The sequence below is a fragment of the Lepisosteus platostomus genome, chromosome 3 (assembly GCF_059453375.1).
Source record: "Lepisosteus platostomus isolate fLepPlt1 chromosome 3, fLepPlt1.hap1, whole genome shotgun sequence".
NCBI lineage: Eukaryota > Metazoa > Chordata > Actinopteri > Semionotiformes > Lepisosteidae > Lepisosteus > Lepisosteus platostomus.
In genome coordinates, this window is record NC_142613.1 from 5,496,416 (window position 1) to 5,508,767 (window position 12,352).

The 12,352-nt window shown below is 39.5% G+C and overlaps 1 protein-coding gene across 1 annotated transcript in view; it reads right to left on the reverse strand.

Moving 5' to 3' along the window:
* bin3 (bridging integrator 3) overlaps positions 1-12,352 on the reverse strand; it is a 64,331-nt gene that overhangs the window by 13,436 nt on the left and 38,543 nt on the right. The window contains exons 7-8 of the mRNA XM_088624046.1: positions 7,894-8,035; positions 6,408-6,542 (exon numbers count right to left, since the gene is read on the reverse strand). Coding sequence (XP_088480172.1) covers positions 6,408-6,542; positions 7,894-8,035 — 277 coding nt within the window. The remainder of the gene's footprint in view (positions 1-6,407; positions 6,543-7,893; positions 8,036-12,352) is intronic.

Below are 12,352 nucleotides of genomic sequence, written 5' to 3' on the forward strand. Positions count from 1 at the left end.
GAATGCTGCGGAGCTAAAAAAAAGTCACTTATGGCGGCAACAAGGCAGTTTAACCAAAAAACCATTTGATCACAGAGCACGTTAAGCCCTATGGCCCAGATGTTGCCAGTTCAAGCCTGGGTCATACTGGTAGCCCTAACCAGGATTCCGCAAGGTGCAGGACTGGATCCTCTAGATTTTCAACAAAAACATACTGTAACTTGACAGGCACCTGCAGGCTTGCCATGATATCAGCGCAACATGCATATCTCCTTCAATCAGTGCTCACTCTCCAGAAGGATAAGATGGTGGGCATCTATCTGGGGGCCCTTCCAGTGGCTCAAGAGGTGATGACATGTGTTCGAGCACTGGCTGAACTCCGAGATCCAGGTGCTGCAGGTTTTGAGCCTGGGCCATGTTGCTGGCCACAACGCTGGGGAGGATTCCCCAAGAAACAGTTCTCAAGTGGAAGAAAGCATGGGAAGGTAGGGTGGGAATAGTCAACCAGGACTTTCTCTGCTTTCAGCAACACAGCAATCCCTACGATCTCTTGGCTAATTGCAGACTTGTGGTTCTGTTGTTGAGGAATACATATGTATGACGTGCAGATGGGCGGATCAGAGGAGTCTCTCTGTTCTCTTTTCCCCAATCGCACTGTCTTGTGTCGCAGCTGGAGGGCTTGCTGCCTTCAGCCACGCCGGAAAACAAATGCAATTGGCTGTTCCAAATTGCATGGGTGTAACAAAAAATGAATGGTGATTTTAAATTTAAAAAAAGCCGAATGGCTCTGAGATATGGATGTCTAGGTGTTCCCCATTTAGTATAGGTGTCACCGCTTTGAATGCTAAAAACACTCCTAAATGTGTGCACATATAACCTTTTTCTTAAAAAAAGTAATAGATTATGCATTCTGTAAGAAAGGAAGGAAAAGGATTGGTTCTGACTGGATGTGGCAATATCAGGTCAAGGGTAAAAGGTCTGGACAAACCTTGTTACTATTGAAGATCAACGTCAATGGGCAAACATTTTTAAAAAGTCTGCAATACTGCCTACAAAAAGAGCACCAAACCCATACGTTGATGTCACCCGCAACTGCCTCAAGAACACTTTTTTACAATGCTTGAAGTGAGAAAAAATGCTTTGACAGCACAGTGCCTCCAAGACTGTAAGAAGTGGTAAAAATATAGTACAAAATGTATTACAAATGCCCATTAAAACATTCAACTCTGTTCTGAGAAACGGAGATCTAATTAGGACAGCGAACAAAACATCTGAGCTAAAAAAATGGGTTTTAGACCACAGAAGGGGTAGTCATATAAATAACATATAGGTGTACGTGTAAAATGGTATGGGCATTCTGGAGCCATTTGTGATACAAACAGTTTTCTGTCTATTCATTAAAACTCAAAATCATTGCTTAAGAAAAGTTTCCTGAAAGTTTAAAGGTTTCTGATAAGTTTCTTTATAAAAAGTTAATTCTCAAATATTAAATGTTAAAAATTGTTTAGTATAAAGCAATTCGCTCAGGAAGTAGGGACATACATTAGTCACATACTGTAGGTAATTCTGAGCAGCGGGATGCTACATATGAAAGAAATCTGTTTCTCTAGATAATTCTTTGCCAACAGAACGCTTAGGTATACACCAAACTGTGAAAATTAAACCAAGGGATGTTATGCTGAACATCTAAGAAAAAAGGTTATTTTTGATTAATTTCTGTTATTGCTATTCTCTGCACAAAATGCATTAAAGTATTCTGAGGATCAATACTATAAACCAGCCCATCTCTGCTTATTATTTTACTTTAGTTGATGATACATCAATCAACTATAATTTAATTTTGTCTTTCAGTGTGGGAAGAATATGCAAATACCTAATTAAGAAGGAAATATTGAATAATGCAGCAGGTAGTTTTTGAAATATCAATATAGTTTTCACTTCTTAAACATTACTCTTTTGTGAGCCCTTGAAAAAAAAGATTTAGGTTGGTCTGAAGAATCCTACTGAAGACAATACAACAACCAAACCGACACAGGTTTTGGGCAAAGAGAGTGTTTTACAAGGAATTCAATTAACAGGCTGCCAGCCCCACAATAGCCCTTATGGGCAAATGAGTTGAAGCACGGATGAGGGCAGCAGATCTGTCAGCAGGTCTTGAGAGCTCCAGATAGCTGGCTGATTCAGGAGGATGTGCCACTTGCTTTCCCCCACCTAGTCTCTTCCTTTCAAACTCACACACCAGCCTCAATAGATATAGCATCTTACCTTGAGAATGTGGCCCTTTGCTGCCTAGATCACAGATCCATCAAGAGTACAAGGGTACTCTTTTAACTCCACAAAACATTAGTAAGAGCTGATTGAAAGAAGTAAACTTTCTTCTCCTTCACAAAGGATGTATGTTAAGAAGCAAAGAACTGGAAACATCTGTCTCAAGGTAATTTATAAGGACTAAATCCAGGCTAAGCCACTTGAAACTTCAAGTTTGGCTTTCCGATACAAATGAAAAACATTTGGAAACTCGGACAGAAAGAGGGAAAAAATAATATTGAAATGTACCCAACAGAAAAACCTCTGGTTGTCTTACAAAAACATACTGCTCCGGAAGATCTATGCTTAAAAAAGATGCTTCATCTTAAACTGAAAGACGGAAAAAAAAGAATTGCAATACAATTCAGAAATGTTTTGTAAATGTTTTCCTAAAAACAAAGACGAGGAAATAAACTAGTGAAGCATTTACCTAGTACACAGAGAGGCCAATCAGAGTTAAGAACCCAATGGTGGAAGTGAGACATGGCAGCACTGATAATTCTTGAGGCAGAACGGACATCTCATATGCCAAAAACTGCTTTAAACGCCATTATGTAAACATCATCACCATCATCCACAATAGGGAGTACAGGCATTTGGATTATTGTACAACCAGGGGAATGTATAAAACAAGATTTGTTGTGATAAAAGAAACCAAGTCTTCACTTGATTTTAGTTAGTTATTTATTAACATGAGTTTTGAATGTTACTACACATAACACAAAACCCTAGATATTTATCAATCTTGTCATGTTCCAACTTGGAACTTCCAAATTTTGTCATTGTTACTGGGAGAAAACGATTGCTGCATTTTGCCTCATCCTAGTAGAAAGTTGGTCATTATTGATAATAAATTAGGTCAAAGTGTTACTTTGCACAGAGGTGACCATGGGAATTGCCTATTGCCTGAGCAATACTGTGGATGTAATTGGAGCAAGGAGCCGTGCCTAAAACAGGACCTTGTGGAACTCCCCTGACGAACTGGATGGGATTGTGAAATCTGTCTTCAAGTAGATTAGCAGGGACCATAGTAGTTATCTGTTCAGTTACCTCAGACATTGCTCATTTATTCACTATGAAACTACCTTTTTTATTCTAAAAAAGTAGCCAAGAGAGTATTTGACTTTAGTGAGTTTTGCCATTCCATACCAGATTCCAAAACAGGGCTTTAGAAGCAGAGAATTAGGTCCAAAAACCCTTACACAAGAAACAGAAATTCACAAATATTTCAGCCTGTTACAATGATTTTTCAAGGAGTGAAAACAGCCTCAGTCCCCACAAATCTGATCTCTCTGAAAAACCAAACCTGACTGTTCAGAAGTAAAAAGTTAAAAAGCCAAATAACAATCAGTGACTTATACTACAGTACATAAAATTGCAATGAATTCACTTTGAGAAACTTCACATTATTAATAGCACCTACTGATGGCCTCAAAAAACACAAGCTAAGGAAACACACACTGAATTGCATATGTAGGACAAAATATACAATACAAAAATGGCTGCATGCAAGACAAAGGCAATAAGAACCATTTAAGAGTTTTCATATTTTTACATCTTTAACAACATGCAAATATAATTTACTGCTAACCCCCATGATTACATTTGAAAATACCCAAATGAAAATTTACCTTGGTAATTTTAGCATTGACTTTTGCTGTGGGCTCAACACAGTTTTGTAGTGGTTTCCTGTTGTTTTAAGATGTTATCAGCGGGCAATGGGAATAACCCTGAATACAAAAGTCTAAATGTTCTTAAGGGATATGTACTATATTTTATCATGGTATTTCCATGGTCCGGTGAAGTAGTTTCATAAGGGTTACACCACCACTTGTCACAGCAGGATCCTCACACTGTGAATGGCTGCATTAAAGATCGCATACTTCATATTTTCTAAAGCCTCTATTGGACCAGGTGCTGGTCACTGCCATTTTACCTCTTACTGTTCTAAGTGTTTAGAAAATCACGTTATCACCCAGTTTAGCAAAAAGATAAATTGGACGTGAACTGTTGTCAAAACACTGACTCATTACTTTCCTGCCTAAGGTCCCATGACGTCCCGACAACATAAGCTCCTTACGGACGCGACTTCTTGTTGCAGGAAATAACTCGCACCCGCTTTGCCAGAAGGCAGACTGACTTTCAATGGATGAGCTTGTTAAAGTGATCTAAAATCCAAAGGCTGGCTTATCTCCGTGGTGGTATTCTGAGGTAGTGATGGGCCTCCAGAAAGAATTGTCTACTGCTTCCAAGTAGCTCCTGCAGAGCTAAGCCACCTAAGTGTGTGTGTTCCTGGAAAAGGGGTCAAGCCTATGGAGGGGCTGGTCTCTACTTCACTGAGATCTAATCTCATTACAACTCTGGCAAAAAAAAAGACCTGAATTACCGAGACTCACTCCTCAATCTGTGTGACTTGATTCCACTCAGTTGCATGAATTTCAGATTGACTCCTACACGGGGCTAGACCCTTGAATTGTAAGGCAATTTTTTTGTCCACCCATATTGGAAAAAAAAGAATCAGCTTCAGAAGACCAATAATTAAAGTAAATATAAATTTAAAATAATTCCTTATTAATATAATTCTTTTTTTAATCCAAAGGTGAAAAAAGTGAGCTCTTTCCCACTAGTCACAGACTGATTTTTGGAACTTTACAGTTGCATAACTTCCTAAGCACAGCAGTGCAATGCCATATTTACGCTTTTGCCACTTTCTGAATGAACAGAAATTAAAAGGGTGCACAGGCCATTAAACATGCAGATCAATCACTGGAAATACTGTGTCACTGGAAAGCTTGCCTCTCTGAACATCAATAAAGTACTCACCATTACTAAAAAATATTAAAGTATTTATTGCAAGCTGCTTCACTTTCCCATTTTATTATATACCCTGTCTTCCAGCAGTGGGATTCAATGCACACCTAAATGTCTGAAAGTAACACTCCGTAACACATTGCTAACAAAATTAATCTCTCTGGTGACCAGTCAGTCATCTCAAGATCCAGACCAGAATAACAGTGGCTCTACTGGATGATAGCGCAAATGTATAAATCTTAGTTTAATCAAAGCACTCACTTCTAGACTGAACTGCCAATGGATGTTTTTAAAAACAAGGTCTGACAAACCATTTCATACCCACTTCAGCAAGATCACTGAAGAGTTACTATCAAAGCATTAGAGACATCACTCTTTTTTCTCTATTGAAACCTTTGTTTAAATTTCAGTAGCAGAGCGTACAAAAAGGTGGGTTCTTTTAAAAAAACCGTGCTGTGTAATTAATAAAAAATATCATTTTTATCACAAAGCTGTTCATTGACAGCGAGAATTCCCACACTGACATTTTAGTAGTGTCTTAGTCACCAAATGCCGATAATCCACCATTCAGGATAACTAGAACTGCCCCCACAACAGCTACAAAAAACTGGAAAAGCAGACATTCCATAATTTAAATTAACTTATTTGTATGAAATCTTGTCACTGTCAGCGATTAACCTAAACCTTTTGAGAGAACATTATTCTGGCTAAGTAAATCTTTTTTTTTTTAATTTTCAACAAGATAATTTACAGTCATGGGCAAAAGCTTCATGTTCTTCATTGATCATTAGGGAAAAAAAATCTCAACTGTGAAAAGTCTCTTATTTCTGACTCCCTCAGATCACCACTGGTGAAACTAATTAAAATGTAAATCAACAAAGAACCAATACAGATTAAAGTACTACAGAAAAAATCATGTTAAATGCATTTTTAAGACCGAATATAAAAATCAAAAACTGGCACATACCACTCAAAAATGCTAATTCTTTCTAATGTGCAATGAGCACCCCAACACATAGTGCCTGCTATTCTCACAGCCTCCAAAACTGTGGTATAAATATACTTCTGAGCAACCATCAGCATCACTATGACCATCAGTTTTCTGTTACCAGTGTGCTTCTCTTTGTTTCGTGCTTGGTGCTGTGTTAAGTATGTATTTGCTATGGAGCATGTTAATTGTAACACAGCAAGCCTTGTACATACTGGATGAGGATAATGTTTTTGTCCACACTGGCATGTTATGAGGCTTAGTCTTTTCTTTTGTTTTTGGAGAGCAGCCCTGCTTCTGGATTCAGCTCTGATAGGCTCACCTGTGCCCGGATGAGGGCCTCGAAGCTAGGCTGGAAGTAGTCAATCCGGCTTTGGTAGAACTTGGGCATCTCGTCCAACAGCTGCTTATTCTTGGCTTCAAAATCCTCCCTCACTGGTCTCAGTTCTTCTCGGGCCTGGGGGTAGAAACACCAGTGGCATTTTGGGGGGAAAAAAACTGTAATTATGCACTTGTGTGAGAATGTCTTCTGAACTATTCTGAAAGGAATGCAGAGGAACACAACGTCCTGTGGTGTTATAGGTGACTGGTTAGGATTTAGGTGACCAAAGAGGATTTGCATCAGAGGGAAATATGTGCAAAACAGCCACCTTGTTTTCTGTTGTAATGGATAACTAAACCCAAAACAACAAAATAAAAAGTTGTCTTGCTAATATTGGTGAACCATGGGTCCTATGTTTAGAGTTAGGGACCAGCTAAACTTAGTGCCAGAAGATAGTTTAATGAGGTGGAAATGTATGAGATCTACCCAGTAAGGTCTTGCCAAAACAAAAGTAAAACAGAAAAATTGTCAAAAGCACAGAGGGGTAAGCATCTTGAAAACTCACGATCAGCCTGTGCAAGTGGGAAAGGGGCAATGGGGGTGTGTCTGTAGGTAGTGTTATCAGTGCTCGTCTACAAAGTCCTGTTCTGAGGGAAGTGTCTGTGTTGGCGTGCAGAGGATTTCAGTAAGCAGTACTTGAAGTGCCTATGTGTGTGTGACTGGGGGTGTTAGTATGCAATGCTTGACAGTAGGCAGATTTAGAAATATTTGCAAGGATGCATGCTTGCATGTCTTTGTGTGTTTCAGCCTGAATATTTATTTGTACCAATGTATCAATGTGTGGCTGCCCACTGCGTGCCTGTAGGCAGTACAAGCCGTGTCAGTATGTGTTAACTAGCACACTGTCAGTCTGGTGCATAACTTGCAAAGAGGGCTGTAAATACAATGAACTTTCTACATGACTGTGGCAAAGAGAGTGCAGTGACTGAGAAGGATTTTCTCATTACGTCTGTGTGCGTGACGAAGCTGAATGCCTCCGCATGTGTGTGGGCGTGTGTGAGTGAAACTCTGTTGGCGTTTGTGAGTATGGGCAGTGTAAGCCTGTAACAGCGTAGCGCTTTAATGCGTGTGCTGTATCTTTGCTTCACCAGGGTATGTATCAGACCCAGTTCAGTACAGCTAAGTGTGCCTTTCAAAACTGAAAACTGTGTAAATATACACAAACCTCCAAACGTACACAAGTTCAGCAAACATACACATGCAAATATACAAGTATTTTGCTTTTCTGTTTTATTAACACATCCAAGTGGCAATTGTGAAGTTTGAAATGGAATTGTGATGTAATATGGATATCCATTCAACATTTCCTTTTATGAGTAATCTACATTTTTGCGCACTACTCAGTTCAACAGTTGTGTATAAGGGTATGAAAAACTGTGTGTCAAGCATGTATGGTTCTTTTATGTTCTGTGTTTGAGCATCGAACCTGGTGCAGCTTGACCATCATAGGGCCTGTCTTTTCCTTCTCTTCATACTTCTCCATTTTAGACTGCAGTCTCTTATAGTCCTGAAGAGCCTGCTCCCGCCTCTTCACGGCCATGTTCAGGCTTGGGAACACACTACTGTACCTAAAATATCAAGACCCCACCATCAGTGAAATTGCGTGAGAGTGAAAAGAAGAGCTTCGTTTCAAAGCACACAGAACTTTCTAGGCTGATGTTAAATGTAATTTTGATCATAGCCAAGTTTGCCTTTGTTTAAGTCATGCAGTTATCTTTATAACATTTTTAATGAATTCCTCTAATATTCTACAGATCTACTGTTTGGTTTCCGGGTGGCTGGCAGACACAGGAAAGGGGGCAGACACAGCAAAATGTGTTATGTTTTTTTTACTTAATAGCTAAGCTGGGAGTTGGCCTGGAAAGTTTTTGTATACGGAGGACAATTTACTTGACACAGCAATGCAGCACAGAATTCTGTGTTTTACAGAAAGGCAGTGAAAATGCATGCTACTTTTCTTCTTTATTAGCACAAGAACCTGTAGCTTCTAAAACTGTCTTCAATTTCCTTTTTCCAGTGGCAAGATATCTTAGACAATAACAGGCTACTATACTCGGTGGGATAACTGAGGATGGATGAAATTAGTTATCAACATGAAATATAATAAAACCTATTTATGTAATGTAGTATATAAATTCAACTCTCATTATACCAAAACATCCATGAGAGTGGAAGACTTTTTTTTTGCAGACTGCAGGGATTTCAAGCTATACAAAAATTTAGTATTCAGTTGAACAGCCCTTAACTGTAGACTGTAGAACTTAATCTACAGTCATGCTTGAGAGTTTGGGAACTCTTCAAGGTGGTCATTATTTTAGATATTATAGAGATATTATATGAACCTGAACTCTTAATGAATATTCCAAGTAAAGACTTCCCACACATAAAAAGGGATTGAACTCATAGATTATTAGACTGTGATATTTAACAAATCACCAGATATTCTTGTATGTAAAAGTAAATGAAATTTCAGTCAATAACTTATGGCACCTACTTTAGCAGCAATAACTTCACACAGTCGCCTCCTATAACCAATTATCAGTCTCTGACATCTTGCTGGAGGGATTTTTTCCCCACTCCTCTTTTAAAAAAACTCCACCAGCTCTACGAGGTTTGAAGGATGTCTTGCATGAACAGCCCTCTTCAGGTCCTGCCACAGCATTTCAATAGGATTCAGGTCAGGGCTTTGGCTTGGCCATTCCAAGACACGGAACCTCTTCTTCCTAAGCCATTCTTTAGTGGACTTACTTGAATGTTTAGGATCATTGTCTTGTTGAAACATCCACTTTGTGCCCACGTTGTGAGTTTTTGAACTGATGGCCTGACATTCTTCTCAAGAATTCCTTGGTATTTCTCAGAATTCATGATTCCCTCAATGATGTCAAGTTACCCAAAGAAAAAGTGCCCCATACAAGGACACTCCCACCACTATGCTTGTCAGTAGGGATAAGGTTTTCTTGATGGTAGGCTGTGTTGGCTATTCACCAAACATGGGTGCTCTTGTTCTGCCCAGATAGTTCAATTTTGGACTCATCTGTCCAGAGAACAGACTTCTAGAACTCTTCAGGCTTTGTCCAGGTGGTGTCTGGCAAACTTCAGACGGACAGCTTTGTTCTTTTTTGACAGAAGAGGCTTCTTCCTGGCGACCCTTCCAAAGATGGCACTTCGGTTCAGGGTTCTTCTTATTGTTGATCTATGCACCACTACAGCAGAGGTAGCTGGGACGCTTGTAGATCCCTGGATGTTATTTTAGGATGATCTTTTACCTCTTTTATTATTCTCCTGGTGGCCCTGGGTGAAATTTTAGGAAGACGACCACTTCTTGGCAGGGTTGCCATTGTTTTAAATGCCCTCCACTTGTATACTATTTGCCGAACAGTGGATTTATGGAGTCTGAATCTTTTTTAAATGGCTTTATTACCTTGTCCAGATTGATGAGCATCCACTACTTTTTTACTCAGTTCTGCTGATGTTTTCTTAGTTCGAGGCATGATGCTAGACTCGTAGGAAGAGTAAGTGACCTGATTTCTTGCAATTATTTGTTTGGTCCTCCCTAACACATTTCAGATCTTCAATTTCATTGGTTATCCCAGTTAATTGGTTAACACTCTGTCACTGACACACCTGACCCTGCTTCACCTTGATGTAAGTCACTTATTTTTGCACATTGCACAATTTCTGTATACTGTGTGTATTATTTTGCTGCATGGACATTTTCTTTCACAACACTCAAATTGGTGAATAATTATGCTTTATTTCAATTAGGAAGTGACAAATTCTGATTAAATACGCATTTTGTGGTTAAAAAAACATTCTCAAATTATGCAATGGATTTACAAACTTTCAAGCATGACTTTTTATAGTTAAAATAATCTTATCAGCATGGCTGTAGTCTATTTACTGCAATGCAAATGCAGCCTTTGGTGGAGAATCCTGGGCTCAGAAGGCACTAAAAATAGGAAATGCTTCTCAGTAACTTAGCAACAAGAGGGAGTGCCCTATCCTGGGACTCCCTGTCAATCAACATTCTGACAATAGGCTTCCTTTGAAGGTAAATAAGAAACAAACAGGGCCTAAGGTTTATCTTGAGAGTCATGTTCAGGTCAGCTAATATTCTGAGACTACTATATCCTTTGTTCACAAGATGGGTCTACCATTTCAGAAAGGTCAATAAACTGCTTCTGTATTCAAAAGTGTCATCTCTGTTGTAACTGCCTTCACAGTATTATGTTTTACTTGTGGCATTTCTGCTTACATGTTCTCTCTAATTCTGTGGTGCTGTCTTTGCTTTGACAGCAATTTATCGGCATGAGAGGAAAAAAATGTCCTAAATCCGCTTCTGGAATTTTCAAACAAACATTAGAGCTTTTGCTTGCATACTGTCCACACTTCCTCTAAAATCATAAAATAATTTCCTTTAGCTTGTTTCTCGCAGCACATGGTACAGATGTTTTAAAATTTTCTTCACATTGCTCCAATACATTTAACCCTTTCCATACAAGCACTTACTGGAACAACTTTTTGTAGCTAGTCAAGAGAGTAAGCCTAGTAAACAATGTTTGTTTCAAAGAAGCCCCTGGAGATCATACAAGAATCACCTGCACTGGGCTGATGAGGGCCGCAGTGGCTTTTGAGGAGTGGTGGTGATGTCACAGTCTTATCCAGGGCCAGCCAAAAAAGCTCGGCAGCCCTAAGGCTTCCAGACTTGGCCCATGCTGCAGGTTTAGTGCTCAGACAAGCCGTGGATTGTTTCCCACAGGAAGTGGGATAGGGAGCGGCTTGGTAGCGCCTATGAAACGTCACATGGGCCCAGCCCCGCACAGCCTACGCTCTCTATTTATACAATATCACCTTGGCCCACTTTTAAGAAGGGTGTATGTGCTCCTTCACGATCTGACAAGGGTGCACGTTTTGGGTGCCAAACGTTTATGTAAGAGCCCTCAAGGCACTGGTAGGCTCTGAAGCAAAACTCTTATTTCATCACACTGCAAAAAAACCTTGGCAATAAGGCTCATCTCAAGAGCAGCTAATATCTTCCTATAAGGCAACACTTATTGCGGTTCTGTAACATTTCCTAACAAGAAGTCACATTGCCTAATCCGCATTGTCTTGCCGACGAGAGATAAGTGAGTAATTTACAAAGGGTTTTTGTTTTTTTAATTGATGTTTTCTCTGTAAAGCTATAACTGTTGAAAGCTACAAAAAAAAGCAGTCGTACCAATGGTGTAGAGAACTGCTAACATAGTGCACCTCCATAAAAATGTCGACTATAGGCCAAATTTGGCTGACTTTAGTTGCACATTCAGGGGTTAAAGCATTGTTCTGCACTAACAGACAAGGGAAAACTACATGACTGTGCATCCAAAACCCAAGACCAGAAGGCACTTCTTTACATAAATGGTTGTGGAAATATTTATCACGCTACCAAACCATATTCTTGAAATCTACATTTCGGTTTCTTTAAAGAAACAGTTGGATAAGTCCCTTAGATCAACTACCCACTAACTACCAAATGGGTTAGATGACCTAAATGACCTCCTCTCATTTATAAACTGTTCTTAGCTTCAGGTATCACTGTGGGAAACCCACGGCTCCAGTTACATAGTGGATTCATCCAAACCAGGTTTTATGAAATGGATCAAACTGCTGTGCAGAGAAAGTCATACTGGCTTTCCCACTCATTTGCCATGCATCAATCAATATTCTGTGTGATGCTGAGCACCTAGAAAATCTCACTGAAAGCAAATAAAAGAGGACAGCCTGTGTCAGCAGGTTACTGGCTTCAGTGTGCGCTGCTTCACACACAGGTTCTCAGATCTCTGAGCAATGCTACTTTATTTCTTTTGAACACTGTACTCCCTATTACCTTGGAGAAGTCTTTTCAG